The 16,848-nt window shown below is 51.8% G+C and overlaps 1 protein-coding gene across 9 annotated transcripts in view; it reads left to right on the top strand.

Moving 5' to 3' along the window:
- GREB1 (growth regulating estrogen receptor binding 1) overlaps window positions 1-16,848 on the top strand; it is a 162,845-nt gene that overhangs the window by 99,349 nt on the left and 46,648 nt on the right. For 7 of the 9 annotated variants that reach the window (XM_054548389.1, XM_054548390.2, XM_054548388.2 and 4 more), the window contains 7 exons: window positions 272-400; window positions 4,547-4,660; window positions 5,149-5,292; window positions 8,148-8,333; window positions 12,131-12,481; window positions 14,628-14,756; window positions 15,488-15,616. In XM_054548389.1, coding sequence (XP_054404364.1) covers window positions 272-400; window positions 4,547-4,660; window positions 5,149-5,292; window positions 8,148-8,333; window positions 12,131-12,481; window positions 14,628-14,756; window positions 15,488-15,616 — 1,182 coding nt within the window. Of the gene's footprint in view, window positions 1-271; window positions 401-4,546; window positions 4,661-5,148; window positions 5,293-5,359; window positions 5,684-8,147; window positions 8,334-12,130; window positions 12,482-14,627; window positions 14,757-15,487; window positions 15,617-16,848 lie in introns of those variants that run through there. The other 2 variants (XM_054548391.2, XM_054548394.2) reach the window with 2 other exon arrangements.

The following is a 16,848-nucleotide window of genomic DNA, read 5'->3' as shown; positions in this document are numbered from 1 at the left end:
TGTGTGTACATGTTTGTGCATGTGTATGCTTGTGTGTAGGCAGAAGTGTGAATGTGTGTGCACGTGCATGGGTGTGTATGTGTGTGTATGCATGGGTCCGCATGTATCTTCTCAGTGTAGCAGAATCACTGTTGGGAATTCTGACCTCCTGATGAGACTTGCTGGGGAAAAGCTAGTTTGTGAAACTGCAAGGAAAATGATTTCCTCCTTGCCTGGCTCCCAGGGCATTCTTGTGAACTGACCCTCCTCTTTGCCTTCTATCTGTTTTCAGGACCAGCTTCTGATCACCCCTCACTAAGCGCAGCAATGGGTCCGGCTGTTTTCAACGGCAAAGATTCCCCGAAGTGCCAACAACTGGCAAAGAATAACCTGTTGGCCCTGCCGCGACCATCGGCTTTAGGTAGCTCTGCCTGTCCTGGCCGTCCTGGGGATCCTGCTCTTCTTTGGGCCAAGGCCAGAGGGGGCATGGGAGCTGCTGGGCTGGGGCCGCTGAGCCTCCTGGAGTCTGGTGTGGCTTCCATGAGAGTCAGGCCAGGACCACAGGTGCCTCCTGAGTCTGTGGGTCTGGGCCTAGGCCCTGGTGCTGTATGAGTGACACTTGGGAGTTATCGTGTGTGCCAAGGAGCAGTGAGACAGACACCTGTGGTGATGGCGAGTGACCTGTCCTATGGGCTGCACAGCTGGAGGATGGTAGAATTTTGGAGCAATAGTGGGCAGTGTGTTGTTGGGGAAGAACATGGGCTTCTGAATCAGGAAAATATGAATTCAAAACCTCCCACTGTCTCTTGTTAGTCAGGGGACCTTGGCCAAGTCTCAATAAATGTTTGTTCATCTGGAGACGAGAATTCTGCTCCAAGGGTTGTTAAGAGGGATGAGGTGCTGTATGAAAGGTCAGAGCACATCTGGCAGCTCACTAATTGGTACCGGCTGTTCTCATCCAAATCAGTATCATTGCTGAGGCTAGTCTGTTCAGGGAAGGCTTCCTGGAGGAGGTGATAACTGAGCTGCAACTTAGAAGCTGGGGAAGCATCATGTAGAGATGGAAAGGGACAAAGGGAGCAAAGAGGGATGAGGAGGTGGGGATATGGATGAGAGAGGTGAGTGAAGGGGCTGAGCAGACCTCCTGCCAGAGGAGGGTTTGAGGGAGCTGTGAACGGGCAGAGCAACCTGGGACCTGCTCGTGGACTCCCAGTCCAGTGCTCTCCCCGCCATGCTCATCTGGAGCCACATCATAAGCCATTCTTGTCTTTCTTTCCTCCATCATGCACTCAGCTAAATTGGATTTGAAGATCTAAGACATCAAACTGGAGGAGCCCTTAGAAACCATCTAGGCCAGCGCTGTTTTACAGAGGAGGAGACAGAGGTCCAGAGAGGCAAGGCCAGGTCTCCATGCTCCCTCTCCACTGTGCTGGTGGAGGACCTCCCTGGTGAAAATCTTGTGAATTGTCTAACTCTTCACTGAAGGGGCGAATGTAGTTTCTGAACAGAATCTGAGGCCTCCCAATCAGTGCCTCCATCCTGGAGTCCGAAACCCACAGCAGCCAAGTCCCAGGCAGTAGCTGAGTCCTGTCCTCCGCAGCAGACTAGCCCCAGGCAGCCTCCTGCTTTCATCCAGGGACTGCTGCTTCTCTGCCGGGTGCTGCATTTGGGGGCAGCCCTGTGGCTGCAGAGCTGGACCTCTGGGGATGAGGATGCTGGGGATGCCACGCTGCTGCGGCCTCCCTTCTGGGCTGTCTGTGGACCCCCAGCCTCCACCCTGAACAGCAGGGAGATGAGGGCCTCCCTCAGCCCGGGAACCTGGGAAGGTGGCCTTGGGAAGCCTTCTGTGTGGGACTGACTGCGTTTTCCTTGCCATGCTCCATGGAGGGGTGTGGGAGATGGAGCTCCTCCAAATTGCCTAGGGGAACACTCGAGCCTTTCCAGAATCTGGACCCAGCCCACCGGCCGAACCTCATTCCCTGCTATTTTGGCTGCCCTGGGCAGTTGAGTTCCCCCACCCCCATGGTCCCATCCTCCTGTCTCCACGCTCTGTGCCTGCGTCCCGGCTCTGGGCTGCTGTCTCCACCCACCTATTAAATCACCTTTCAGAGCTTAGTTCAGAGGGGCACCTGCTCCGTGCAGGAGGGCTCCCTGTGAGCGCACGGGTCTCCCAGCTGTCCCAGGCTCAGTCCCGCAGCCACATGTGGCCATCGGGGCCTCGGCGCTGTGCAGTTTCGGAGGGCAGCCCCGTGGTCATGTGCATCTGACATGTACCAGCCGTGGTCATGTACCAGCTGCTGGGGAGCCCAGCCAGAGGGCATGACGCTGGCTGGGTTGAGTTGCGATGAGCACAGCTGAAGTGTCGGAGTTCCTGGGCCTTCTCCTCTGCTCTGGGGAAAGAGCTCAAAATCAGTTTTTAAGAAACTGCGTCTAATACCACATGGAGTTTACTGAAGCCTAGAGTCCTGTCACTCACTGGTTCGCAATGGAGAAGTGCTGCCCCCTGGGGGCGGGGGTAAGAAATGTTCTGGTAAAGGATGGATTTGTTGTCCCAGACCCAGGGTCTTACTGGCATTTGGTGCTGGGACAGAGCGGGCAGGATGCAGAATGTCCCGCACCAAGCAGGCTACATAATGAGTCATCTCCAAAAAATGCCAAATAGTACCTCCCCAAGAGACATTTTGAGAAATAGTTGATCCACATTGGTACCATGGGAGCAGCTCCTGGTGACATCATTTGGGAAGAGCTCACGGGCTTAGGGTCTACTTAGAGCTATTTATAGGGTTATCTTCCCAAAATGAGGAAACATCTGCGTCTCTTCAATCCTTACTGAGATCCAATGCCAAGCCCTGTCCCCTTTGGTCGTTCAGTAGAGCTTTTAGAGGAGCTGGCTGCTTAGCCTCTGTGGGGGGTCTCCCATCGCAATGGGGGACAGATGTTTGCAGAGTCAAAGGCCTCATCCCTGCAAACAGGAAGGAGGAAAACAGCAGCTGCATCAGTGGTTGTTGGGAGGGCCAAAGAAGCCCACGGGTTTGAAAGCTCTTTGTAAACAAAGTACTTTATGCTTTTAACTTTTTGTTTACTTTCAGTCAGTCAAATGAAGTGATAATATTTTTTTGTTTACTCTTGAGAGACTCTAAAGTAATGATTCTCACCCTGCAGCGTGCTTAAGAATTACCAGGCTGGTCGGGTGCCTTGGCTCACGCCTATAATCTCAGCACTTTGGGAGGCTGAGCGGGCGGATCACCTGAGGTCAGGAGTTCGAGAGCAGCCTGACCAACATGGTGAAACCCCGTCTCTACTAAAAATACAAAAACTGGGCAGGTATGGTGGTGCGTGCTTGTAATCCCAGCTACTCGGGAGACTGAGGCAGGAGAATCCCTTGAACTCAGGAGGCAGAGGTTGCAGTGAGCCAAGATTGCGCCACTGCACTCCAGCCTCAGCAACAAGAGCGAGACTCTGTCTTGGAAAAAAAAAAAAAAAATCACCAGGCTGGCTTACAAAGGATGGTGTTTTTTTACTGTTGTTTCCAGAGATGTGATTCTGGAGGTCAAGGCAGGGCCCAGGGACACACAGGTTTAGTAGGCACAGGTTTAATAGGCCCATGCGGGTTCTGTGCAGTGCCTCGGGTCACACCTGGAGAACCGTTCTGATTTGTGTTTCTCCACCCGGGCTGTGCATTAGAATCAAGAAGAAGCGTTGAGATATTGGGATGCCTGGGTCCTGCTCCCATGCTGGGCTTCTGGTTTACCTGGGATGAGATTGCTTCCAGACAGAGTTTTAAAAGTTTCCCAGTTGAGTTTAATGTACAGTTGAGGTTGAGACATGAATCTCTGCATGTAGGGGAAATTTTGTGTCTGGTTAGTCAAGAAACTATGGAAACCAATTCTTGATATTTTGAACCATTCACGAAGATAGTTTGAGTCATGAGCATGCTGTTGTCTAGAGTGGGCGGGGATGACTCATTGGAGTGGGTGCGCTGCTCTGTACTTGATTGTTTTGAGTCTGAAATTAGCTTTCCAGGCTGGGGCAGGGAGGGGAGCACAGGTGGAACAGTACTGCCCCCAAGCGGTGGAGCTGTGGTGGTGGATCAAATGCTGCTGCCGCCTGTCTGCGGAAACATATTTCTCTCTTCTAGCCCTTCAGAAGTGTATTGGAATATGTCGATAACAATAATGATGGTGGTGAAGATGATGATGATGTGGGTAATTCTGGCTACCTTATTGGGTCCAAACTTCCCGCAGTTCGTTGCACAAAGCAGTCTACATACATTCTCTTTAGTCCTGATCAAACCACCTTTCAGAGTAGGGTTTAGTGTCCTATTTTAAAGATGAAGGAGCTTGGGCTCAGAGAGAGATCGTTTAGGCACACACACAACTTTGGAATGAAACATTTACAAAAATTGACATTTCCTTATGCCTAGATATTTCACTAGGTCCTTAAAACCCACGTGAATCTGTGATTAGAAAAACAAAACAAAACAGATCATTGTTCTCCAAACCAAGGGTAAATTTTATTGGGTCCCTGTCCTTGTGATAGCCTAATCTACACTCTGAATATTGTCTAGGTATCTTGTCAAACTCCGGGCCACCCAAAAAACGCCACAAAGGGTGGTCTCCAGAATCTCCATCAGCTCCAGATGGTGGCTGCCCCCAAGGTGGTGGGAACAGAGCTAAGTATGGTAAGTGATGGCAGCCTTGCCCAGAATTCCAGACTTGGGTACTGGTGGTAGTGCTGCTGCCAGTTGTGTGTATGTGTGCGTGTGTGCACGCGCACGAGTGTGAATGTACGTGTGTACTGGTGAGGGAGTTCTAAGGAGGCAGAGTTTGGTGTAACAAAAGACCTCTTTCTCACATGTTAAAATTGCTTGGCAAGGTCTAGGATCCGTGTATGATAGTGAGTTCTCTGATCCTTGGGAAATTTTAAAAGGGGCTATTTATGACTTGGCAGGGATATCGAAGAGGAGACTGAACTACTGGGGGAAGGATGGACGGAATGAACTTAAAGGTGCCCTTGACCTTAGGAATCTGTGACTATAAGACTTCAGTGCTCCTGTAATCAGGGACGTTGGTCAGGGGGTAGCAGATTTGCTGGCTGGCCTGATGTCAGGTGTGTGAGAGGTTGGATGCCTTGTCTGATGTTTTTACTAATATTCTTGGGTGTTCCTAGAGAGCGCAGGTATGTCCTGCGTGCCACAGGTTGGCTTGGTGGGACCAGCTTCAGTCACCTTTCCAGTGGTGGCCTCTGGAGAACCAGTGTCTGTTCCTGACAACTTGCTGAAAATATGCAAGGCCAAGCCAGTGATATTTAAAGGCAAGTACAGCAGTGCACTGAGTCGTGGGGATGGGAGAACCTAAAGGAAGACATGAGAAACAGGCAAAAGCGAGACCTCATCCCAGTCTGACTCCGAGGGTATCCTCCTGAGACAAACCTAAAATGCTTTCCAGGGCAAGGAAAGAACAAGGCAGAGCCAGTCACTAGTTCAGCCCCTGATCAGATGCCAAGAATGATGGAGCTTGTCACAGCTTCCCACAGTGGGTCTAGGTGAAATGATTCCCTGCCGTGACATCTATTTGCCTGTTCACTCATTCTTTCCTTCGTTTGCTCAGCTTCATTGAGCTTCTGCCGTGGTCCCAGGCCTGGTGCTGAGTGCCGAAGATTAGGAAAAAACAAATCACTCCCTGGCTGCAGGAGCCCCGCTCTGGTGGGTTGTCTCCTGTTGTCACCCACGCCACTAGTATTTTTTGACTATGAAATCTACTTTGGTTGGGCAAAGATAGCCGTGGTCACCACTGTAAAAGCATCAAACAAAATTAGATTTGATCTGTTTTGTGCAGTGGGCTAACGTAAGCTACGTGGGGATAGACTTTTGGCTCAGCTGAAGAAATCTCTTTGATGAAGCTGGGGATGTTGCAATGGGAAACCCTGGGGGGGTTCAGCAGGGCTTGGCTGGTGATTTGTAGGCACCAGAACGGCTGGCACATGGCAACATACACATACATACACATGTGGGCACGGCACACACACACACACACACACACACACACACACACACAGTGCACGCAGGCCCCTCTTAAATACGTTATTATTGCATTTGGTATCATGCTTGTAGATAGAGGAGAGAGGATTGTAGGAAAGTGGGAGAAGCACCCTACTGTTAATTAAGAAATAAGAAAGAGCATGTCTTTTTCCTAAAAAACAAAAACTGGACGGGGTATTCAGGAAGTAGAGTGCAACTCTGAGTTTTGACCTTAGCATGACGCAGGACCAATGACCGAGGCAGTTCCACTGGGCCCCACTGTCTACCTCAAATGAAGACCAACATTCTTTCAGTCATGTTGTGTGTATTTTTGTGTGTGGCCATGGTGTGTCTGTGGTAGGCCCGAAGACCACGGTGCTCAGGAAACAGAGCTGGGACAGGGTGCAAGGCTTGGAGGTACAGGCAGGGTGTCACCTGCCTCTGCTTTGAGCCAGGAACCTCAGAAAAGAAAGCCCAGCAAGTCTACGTCTCACACGAACAATCTCAGAATAGAGACTGTCCTCTTGGTTCTCAGGTGTGCTCTGTTCCCTCCACTGCCTCTCTGTTTACACTGCACCCCTCGCTGTAAAGCCCTTCTCTCCCTGACTCCTGTTCCCCACAGGCATATGTCCAAGCCCTCTTGAGGCCTTAAGACTCAGCTCTGTGCCTTCTCCATGAAGTTGTCTTAGATTCCCTTTCCTCTGCCCCCCTTGTCACTTCCCTGTCCCTCTTTTATGACAAATGTCACATGCTTGCTTTTATAGTAACTCTTTACCTTTCCTCTTGCCAACCGCAATATTTGTAAGTGGTGCTACCCAAATGGTAGCCCCTGGTCCAGCAGAACCTGCATCGCCTTGGAGCTTATGAGAGGCGTGAATTCACGGACCAATCCTGGAATCAGAATCAGGCCCCAGTTCTGCATCAGAAGGTCTGGGTGGCGCCACCAAGTGTTTGGCAAGCCCTTGAGAAGCAATGTCTTTGAGAACATGACCTGTGCCCCAGGCACCAGCTTTACTCCCCGAGCCTAGCAGGACGTCTGCATATAACACACAGCCGAAGTCAGAAAATATATTTTTGGTGACTAAATGGAGTACCTGGAGTGCAAGATAACACACACACATGCCACCTTTGGGAACTCAGCAGCCCTGAGAGGATTTGATAGCTTCACCTGGTTTTACAAATGCGGAGACTGAGGTTTAGGGCAGTTAAGCTTCTTGCTTAGTGTCATGTAGCTAAAGAATGGTGGAAAGATATTTGAACCCGACCTGGGCAATTCCACCTCCGAGGGCTGTCCTCAGAATGAATCTTCTAATGGGCTGGGCACGGTGGCTCATGCCTGTAATCCCAGAACTTTGAGAGGCCGAGGTGGGTAGATCACTTTAGGTCAGAGGTGGGTAGATCACTTTAGGTCAGAAGTTTAAGACCAGCCCGGGCAACATGGTGAAACCTTGTCTCTACTAAAAATACAAAAATTGGCCGGGTGTGGTGGTGATGTGCACCTGTAATCCCAGCTACTCGGGAGGCTGAGGTGGGAGAATCGCTTGAACTTGGGAGGCGGAGGTTGCGGTGAGCCGAGATCACGCCACTGCACTCCAGCCCGGGGACAGAGCAAGACACTGTCTCAAAAAAAAAAAAAAAAAAAAAAAAAAGAATGACTCAGTCTTCTGGTCTCTGTGGTACTGTCCCAACTCACCTTGCCAGACAGCCCTGTGGGGGTGCAGGGCAGAATCCTCCCTGCTTGGAGTCAGGGAGGCAAGGCCTGGCAGGCAGCACGCAGTGAAGCTCTGGAAGTTGCTCTGCCCACAAGGTGTCCCATCGGTGGTGCTGGAGGAGTGACAGGTGGTGGCTGCTTGGCTCTGGGCAAGTCCCTCCCTCCAGCTCCCTCACTTGTAAAAAATAAGAGGATCGGACAAAATGAACCAGCAAGTGGCACAGCCCCATTGGTTAGAAAAGATGACTCCTCTCATCCTAGGCTCCAGGAGGGTGAGCAGGTGCACTCAATGAGCAAGGCTTCCCAGGACAGGGCACTCAAGGGACCTGACACAGCTCACCTGTCTCCTTCAGTGCCCTCACCCCCAGAGAACCCACGTGTGTGGGACCGTAAGCTGTGCACAAGACTGGGTGCCAAGTCGCTGCTGTTCCTCTGCAGGCCACGGGAACTTCCCTTACCTCTGTGGGAACTTGAATGACGTCGTGGTCAGCCCCCTCCTGTACACATGCTACCAGAATTCCCAGTCTGTCTCACGGGCGTACGAGCAGTACGGCGCCTCTGCTATCCAGCCCATCTCCGAGGAGATGCAGCTCCTGCTTACCGTCTACTACCTGGTCCAGCTGGGTGAGTCACCTCCACCTCCCGGCCCAAGCACAGACCTGGCCTCGGCCCTCGTGGGGGCTGACTTGGGCTGCTGGAATTGAAATGCATGGGGAGAGCTTATGGCTCCACTGGCGGGACGTCATGAGGTCACTGTGGGCGTCCCCACACTGGGGGGCTGAAAGTAGGTTGAAGTTGATGGAGACATTTCCAGAACTCTTTATCTGCCATTCTAGGCACAGGGATACAGCAGGGAATTGAGCAAAGACCCTGCCCTTGAGGCGATTCTAGTCTAGTGGGAAAGAGAAGCAATAAACCAGTGGAAAACAGGCAGGTAAAGATGGGTGCATGCATTAGTGTATGTTTGTGTGGGGTCAGTTTAGGGTCGTGAAGAAAGGCCTCTGTGAGTAGAGACCTGGACCCTGAGAAGGAGTCAACCTTGTGATGAGCTGAGGAATGAGGACAGGTGGGGCCCTGAGGAGAGAGGGAGGCCAGATAAGGGCTGTGAGGTGGAGAAGCAGTGAGTGTCCCAGGTTGCTGGAGAGGCCAGCGTAGCTGTAGCAGAGAGAGGGTGTGAGAGAGAGGTGTGGTCAGACGGGGCAGGCTCCAGTCGAGAGTGTGATTCTGTGTAGACACATTGAGAAGCCACAGGAGTATTTTTAGGCAGGGGATGGAGGTGATCTGATTTTCACTTTAAAAACGCCACCTTGGCTGCTATGTGGAGTCACATGGGGCAGACGCAGTGGCGGAAACGGAGAGTCAGTTGTTGCCTATTAAAGGCACACAGTGGCTTGGGCCGCTGAAGGCGGCAGCAGTGAGCTGGAGGGGCTATTCTGAAGGTAAGGCCAGCTGGAAATCCCTTTGAAGGAGCTGGGAGCAGATGGGAACTGGGTTTCAGCCTGAGCAGCCGGGTGAATGGTGGCCATGAACCTGAGTTCTGTCTTGGTGTGTTTGTACAAGATGCCCACGAGACAGTCAGGTCGCCTGTGTTCATTTGCATGGACAGGCCTTGAGTCCCAGGAGAGGTGGAGGCTCTAGGTATACATTTAAGACACACTGGCTTACAGATGACTTATATTAAAGCCGTGAGACCAGCTGTGGGTGGCTATGAAGAGAGGAAAGTGCCAAGGTTTGAGCCTGGGGACCTCCAGTCTTCAGAGATCCAGAGGAGGCGACCGAGATGGAATGGGTGGGAAGGAAGGAAAGGACAGTGGAGAATGTGGGAAACCCAGCATTGTCCCCCTTTCTCATAGTCCCCACCAGTCCATCAGTAAGCACGGCTTCATCCTGAATCCAGCCTCGCTCACCCTCTCTGTGGCTGTCCCCTCACTGGGGCACCATTCTTGCCCTGTTCCCCACATCCCTGAGAACTGGGAATCCAATTGCATCTCTTCCCTGCTCAGAGCCCTGCCGCGGCTTCCCATCAGGTGCCCACTCCATCCCTTCTCCGGGGGGCCCAGCCTGCCTCCTGGTCCCACCTGCTTGCTCTGTCCCAGCCCGCTGTCCCCCTCAGCAATCTTGGTCCCACCTGGGCATCCCACACTTGCTGTTCCTTCCCTGTGACATGCTCTTGCCAAAGACATTTGTGTGGCTTGCTCCCTCATGTCCTTCAGGTTTCGGGTCACCCATCATCTCCTCAGCAAGGCCTTCTTGTTACTGTGTGGAAGACAGCTCCTGCCCTCCAGGCCCCTATCCTATGCCCTTTATCTTTAGGGCACCAGGAATTAGGGTCTGTGATTGTTCCCTTTAAGTGTGTCTCCCTCAGCTAGGGTGTAAGCTCCATGAGGCCAGGCATGGTCAGTGAGTCCTTTTCTGGATGCCCCACAGCATCCGCAGCTGAAGTCGACAGTCTGCCAATCTGTGTTGAGGGAATAGTTGAGGAATGGGTGAATATTGATAAGAAGCAGTGAAAAAAAGCATTCCCGAGGAGAGGGGCTGATCCCAAGGAGAGGGGCTGATCAACTGCCAGTGTGGCAGGGAGTTGAGCGGAGGGAAGACTGGACCCTGATCATTGGGTTTGGCCATGGGAAGAGGTTGGCAACCTTGATGATGATGTATGCGAAGATTGGAGATAAAAGTCATACTGGAGTGGGTTACAGAGATTGGAGGTGAAGAGACAGTATGGCACGTGCAAACAGCTCTGGGTAGGGGTTAGTTCTGGAAGGAGATGTGGACTCAAAGGAATGTTTTTAAAGATGAGAGAGAGATAACAGCTAATCTAATTAAATTCTAATTTGATTAGCTAATTCAAGTAGTGAATTCTGATTAAATACATCCAATCAAAGGGGGAGATATAAGCTAATTTAATCAAATTCTGGTATGGCCCACAGAGCAGGTGGCATGAACCCCGTGTTATGTATCAGGAAACCGTAGGAGATAGCTCAGGGCTGCACAGCTGGTGCTGGGTAGAGCTGGGCTGGAACCCACCTTCTAAATGGAAGCCTGCTGCGCTTTCTTCCAGCACATCAAATACAAAATCCGGACGTATAAACCAGACAATTCATAAAAGAGAAAATACCAGAAGGAAACAAATATTGAAAAGTATTCAGTCTCACTCATCATCAAAGACATGCAAATCACAAATCAAGTCATCTTTTTCTGAATTAGTAACCCAAATGATGGTACCCAGTGGTGCTTAGGTGCAGTAAAACCTGCACTTGTCAAATGCACCGTTCGCGCGGTAAACTGACGCATTCAGGCTGTTTGGAAGCAAGCTGATGATATGTAGTAGCTGGTTCTGTAAATCCACCTTTGAGAATTTAGGCAAGGGAAGTAACGTTCTATACATCAAGATGTGCATTGCAGAGGTATTTATAAAGGTGAATATTTGGAAGAAATAAGAGAATCCACAATAGAGACCTTGCTAAGTAAATGGTGGTGCTTACATATGATGGGACATTATGGACACGCTAACAGCACTCTTTATGATGGCTGAAAATGGCACTGAAACTGATGAAGGGTCAAGGTTAAGGAAAGAATGCAAGACCCAAAGTTTATACTGACAATCATTGCAGCTATTTGTAAGGACAATTTTAATATTAATTCCAGCAACACATGTTTTTATTCTCTGTCTTGGAGTAGGAGAAAGCCTGTATTCCTAGGCTGAATGTTCTACACATTTACCACTGTATACGCACATAGGGACAGTGTAACCTGTCTATACCACCGTAGTTCCAGTCCTAACTTTCTGAATTCTTTTTAAAGACCTTCTCTAGCAAGCTATGGGAATTTGGCTTCCTACTTTTTTTACAACAGCAGTGTTTTGGGTGATAATTTTGGATTGATACTTATTCCTTTTTCTGGGTTTTGTTGGCTTTTTGAAAAATTGTCTTTCCAACTTACAGTTGGTGAGTGGCTTGGTAGCAAAGTAAGATTTTTTTTTTTTAAAAAAGAAGACAGAAAAATTGAACTGCAGCTTGAGAACATATTCTTTTTTCCTACTTTGTCATTGAAAATTGAGGAATCACTTTTAACTGTTTTAGATGTGTGTGGCCAAAGAGTGAGCAAGGACTATGTTTCTGGATTGTCAAAGAGGATACTTAATCTTAAAAATAAAAATAAATTTACAAATCATCTTATAATTAAAAAAAAAAAACTTTCATATGGAAAAAAAAAAGACTGAGAAATACACGTAAATAGCGTGGCTCTGTTAGGATGGTGGTTAGATTGTGGCGGATTTTATGCCCTCGCCTCGTGCTCCAGCCGTCTGTGATACGATTTCACAGTAATAACTTAGGTGGGTACTTTCACATCACTGCACCCGCGCTTCCCCGGATGCCGCTGGCATTTGTGGCAGGCCCCCCGCCCGCGTTGTGTTGCAGCCGCAGACCAGGTGCCCTTGATGGAGGACCTGGAGCAGATCTTCCTGCGCTCTTGGCGCGAGTCGCACCTGACCGAGATCCGGCAGTACCAGCAGGCGCCGCCGCAGCCCTTCCCGCCCGCGCCCAGCGCCGCGGCACCCGTGACCTCCGCGCAGCTGCCCTGGCTGGCCAGCCTGGCCGCCAGCTCCTGCAACGACAGCGTGCACGTCATCGAGTGTGCCTACTCCCTGGCCGAGGGCCTCTCCGAGATGTTCCGGCTGTTGGTCGAGGGCAAGCTCGCCAAGACCAACTACGTGGTCATCATCTGCGCCTGCCGCAGCGCGGCCATCGACTCCTGCATCGCAGTCACTGGTGAGCGCTGGGCTGCACAGCTGCGGGGAAGCCCCCTGAACTGCGTTCCCGGTCCCCACCTTTGGTGGTTCTCTCCCTTTCTGTCTAGGGTGGCCCGGGTTTGCAGCAGCATTAGCACCTGCGGTTTGTGCTCAGTAGCTGGCTTCAGAAGGCAGCCTTGACTAATGACTTAGTTACAATCTCATCCCTGCTCTGAGTGGCTGGTGAGGTTACCCCTGGGGTCAGCTTGGGAATGTGGAAAGACCCTGTTGAAAACCTGGCTCTACCACGTGGGTGGTCACTCACACCAGGAACTCTGGCCCTGTTTCTTCACTGATCTATTGGAGATAAAAAACAATGCCCTTGTTGTGTTGTGTTGTCTGTGTTCAGGAGCCAATTAATTTTTTGAGACAAGGTCTCACTCTGTTGCCCAGGCTAGAGTGCAGTGGCCTGATCTTGGCTCATTACAACCTCTACCTCCTAGGTTCAAGAGATTCTCCCATCTCAGCCTCCCAAGTAGCTGGGAGCATGCCCAGCTAATTTGTATTTTTTGATAGAGATGGGGTTTCACCATGTCGCCCAGGCTGGTCTCGAACTCCTGAGCTCAAGTGATCCACCTGCCTAGGTCTCCCAAAGTGCTGGGATTACAGGAGTGAGCCACCGTGCCCAGCCAATTGATTTAATTTTAAAAACACCCATTGAGGCCCCACATGTACAGCCACTGTTCTAGGGGCTGGGGGCCCACAGGGAGCAGAGCAGTCTCTACCTGCCTGGAGTGTTCTTTTAGGTGGGGGAGGCAGACACCAAACACGTGAGCTTTCCTGGCCTGCTTAAATCTTCACAAATGTTGTGCATTTTCGGCCGGAATTTTTTGTACCTTGTAAAATTTGCTTTAAAAGTGCAGAATTTAGTGCACTTTTTTTTGGAGACAGGGTCTTGCCCTGTCACCTGGGCTGAAGTGCAGTGGTGAGATCTTGGCTCATTGCAGTATCGAGCTCCTGGGCTCAAGTGATTCTGTTGCCTCAGCCTCCATCCGGAGTAGCTGGAACTACTACAGGTGTGCACCACCACACCCAGCTCAGTTTTGTACTTTTGTAGAGACAGGGTTTTGCCACGTTGCCCAGGCTGATCTCAAACTCTTGGGCTCAAGCAATCCGCCCGCCTCAGTCTCCCAAAGTGTTGGGATTACAGGTGTGAGCCACTGTGCCTGGCGTTTAATGTACTTTTTAAGTACAGTGTCTAAGTTGTCTTTTAGCATTTTTTTTCTTTTTTTTTTTTTTTTTGAGATGGAGTCTTGCTCTGTTGCCCAGGCTGGAATGCAGTGGTACAATCTCAGCTCACTGCAACCTCCGTCTCCCAAGTTCAAGCAATTCTTTTGCCTCAGCCTCACGAGTAGCTGGGACTGCAGGCGTGCACCACCACGCCCAGCTAATTTTTGTATTTTTAGTAGAGATGGGGTTTCACCATGTTGGCCAGGCTGGTCTCAAACTCCTGACCTCAGATGATCTACCCACTTCAGCCTCCCACAGTGCTGAGATTACAGGCAAGAGCCACTGTGCCTGACCAGCGTTCTTTAATCTTATACCCATTCTGTGTTTTTTGTTGTTGTTGTTTGTTTGTTTTTGAGACGGAGTCTTGCTCTGTCACCCAGGCTAGAGTGCAGTGATGCGATGTCAGCTCCCTGCAAGCTCCATCTCCTGGGTTCACACCATTCTCCTGCCTCAGCCTCCTGAGTAGCTGGGACTACAAGGCGCCTGCCACCACACCCGGCTAATTTTTTTGTATTTTTAGTAGAGACGGGGTTTCACCGTGTTAGCCAGAATGGTCTCAATTTCCTGACCTTGTGATCTGCCTGCCTCAGCCTCCCAAAGTGCTGGGATTGCAGGTGTGAGCCACTGTGCCTGGCCTTTTTTTTTTTTTTTTTTTAAATAAATTCTTTACCTTGATGTGAGTGGCACATGCAGTAGTAGACCCTGAGCTTCTGCCATGTGTCAGGCACCATTGTCTTGTGTTGCCTGACAGCAGGCCTGGGAGGTAGATCCAGCTGTTAGCCACAGATTCCAGATGGGAAATGTCAGTCTAGAAGGGTTAAGGGACTAGTCTAGGGCTACACAGCCAGTAAGCGGGAAAGATACAATGGGTACCGTGAAATCTGTTTGCTTTCCAGGAAAATACCAAGCCCGGATTCTTTCCGAGAGCCTTCTCACCCCTGCGGAGTACCAGAAGGAAGTCAATTACGAGCTGGTTACGGGGAAGGTAGACTCGCTGGGGGCCTTCTTTAGCACCCTCTGTCCAGGTAGGCTTGTCGTGAGACAGGTGCACATGCGTATGTTAATAGGACAGTAATTAGTGCCGGGAGAGGTCATCTCTGCCCCACCCTGCCAGTGACCCGCTAAGGCTGGCCTCCACTGCAGAGTGCCCCTCATTCCGTGCACTTGCATTTCTGTCCCTTTCTTTTCTTGAGTGACAGCCGTGGGTTCTCGCTGGCCATCTCTTCCTGCTTGGGCTGTGGAGTTCTCCTGAGGGGTGGAGGGCACCTTGTGGGTTCTGTCTTCGTGGGGTACACAAGGCCCTTGTGCCTGTTCCTCTCCACCTTTCCAGCCTTGGTGGCCTCTCTTCCCTGTCTCCCGTTTTGCTGGAGAGTTCCGCATCCCTCGTGCTCTGGGCTGTGAGCATCCTTCTCCCCTGTTTGCCTCGTAGCTACCCACCCCTCAAGACTCATCTCATGTCCCCCGAGGAAGCTTCTCAGACCCTTCGTTTTCCAGATGGGCTTGGGACCTTCCCCTTCATCCTTTACCGTGTTGTTCTTCCTTCTGCCCTAGCACCTGCTGTGTCTGTGTGGGGGGAGCTCACTCTGGCAGTTTGTCTTCATCCTGACTAGGCTGAGACCCCTTGACAGGACGGGCCATGTCCTCTTTACCTTCATGACTCCAGGCCTCAGGACAGTACCTGACACTAACTGCTCTGTAGATGTTTGCTGAATTTCACTGACATCAAAAACCCATTTGTTTATTCTGTCTTGGGCAGAGGGTGACATTGACATTTTGCTGGACAAATTTCACCAGGAAAATCAAGGCCATATTTCTTCCTCACTCACTGCCTCTTCTGTCACTAAAGCAGCATCCCTGGATGTCAGTGGGACACCGGTGTGCACAAGTGAGTGGTGAAAAGGAATCTCCCAGGGTGGAGGGGGTACAAAGTAGTGATGAGGGGCAGGGTCAGTGGGCGCAGGTGTGCACAGTGAGAGAGGCCATGGTGCAAGTGTGCACAGTGAGGGGGGGCGGGGGTGCAGGTGTGTATAGTGGGGGAGGGTGGGGACACAGGTGTGTACAGTGAGAGGGGGTGGGGGTGCAGGTGTGTACAGTGAGGGGGGCGGGGGTGCAGGTGTGTACAGTGAGGGGGGGCGGGGACACAGGTGTGTACAGTGAGGGGGTGGGGGTGCAGATGTGCACAGAAGTGGGCAGGGGCATGGTGTGCACAGTGAGGGGGTGGGGGCACAGGTGTTTACCATGAGAGGGGGTGGGGGCACCAGTGTGTACAGTGAGGGGGGTGGGGCACTGGTGTGTACAGTGAGAGGGGGCGGGGGTGCAGGTGTATACAGTGACAGTGGGTGGGGGCACAGGTGTGTACAGTGAGGGGGGTGGGGCACTGGTGTGTACAGTGAGGGGGGTGGGGCACAGGTGTGTACAGTGAGGGGGGTGGGGTCACCGGTGTGTACAGTGAGGGGGGCGGGGGTGCAGATGTGTACAGTGAGGGGGGTGGGGCACTGGTGTGTACAGTGAGAGGGGGCGGGGGTGCAGGTGTATACAGTGAGAGGGGGTGGGGCACGGGGCTGTAAAGTGACGGGGTGGGGCTGCAGGTGTGTACAGTGAGAGGGGGCGGGGCACAGGTGTGTACAGTGAGAGGGGGCGGGGTCACTGGTGTGTACAGTGAGAGGGGGCGGGGTCACCAGTGTGTACAGTGAGAGGGGCGGGGTCACCGGTGTGTACAGTGAGAGGGGTGGGGTCACCGGTGTGTACAGTGAGGGGGGTGGGGCACAGGTGTGTACAGTGAGAGGGGGTGGGGGTGCAGGTGTGTACAGTGAGAGGGGGCGGGGGTGCAGGTGTGTACGGTGAGAGGGGGTCGGGGTGCAGGTGTGTACAGTGAGAGGGGCGGGGTCACTGGTGTGTACAGTGAGAGGGGGCGGGGTCACCGGTGTGTACAGTGAGAGGGGCGGGGTCACCGGTGTGTACAGTGAGAGGGGCGGGGTCACTGGTGCGTACAGTGAGAGGGGCGGGGTCACCGGTGTGTACAGTGAGGGGGGTGGGGCACAGGTGTGTACAGTGAGAGGGGGCGGGGGTGCAGGTGTGTACAGTGAGAGGGGGCGAGGGTGCAGGTGTGTACAGTGA

The sequence above is a fragment of the Pongo abelii genome, chromosome 12 (assembly GCF_028885655.2).
Source record: "Pongo abelii isolate AG06213 chromosome 12, NHGRI_mPonAbe1-v2.0_pri, whole genome shotgun sequence".
Classification (NCBI taxonomy): Eukaryota; Metazoa; Chordata; class Mammalia; order Primates; family Hominidae; genus Pongo; species Pongo abelii.
Note: the sequence above shows the minus strand (reverse complement) of the source record. Positions and strands in the feature narration are given on the sequence as shown.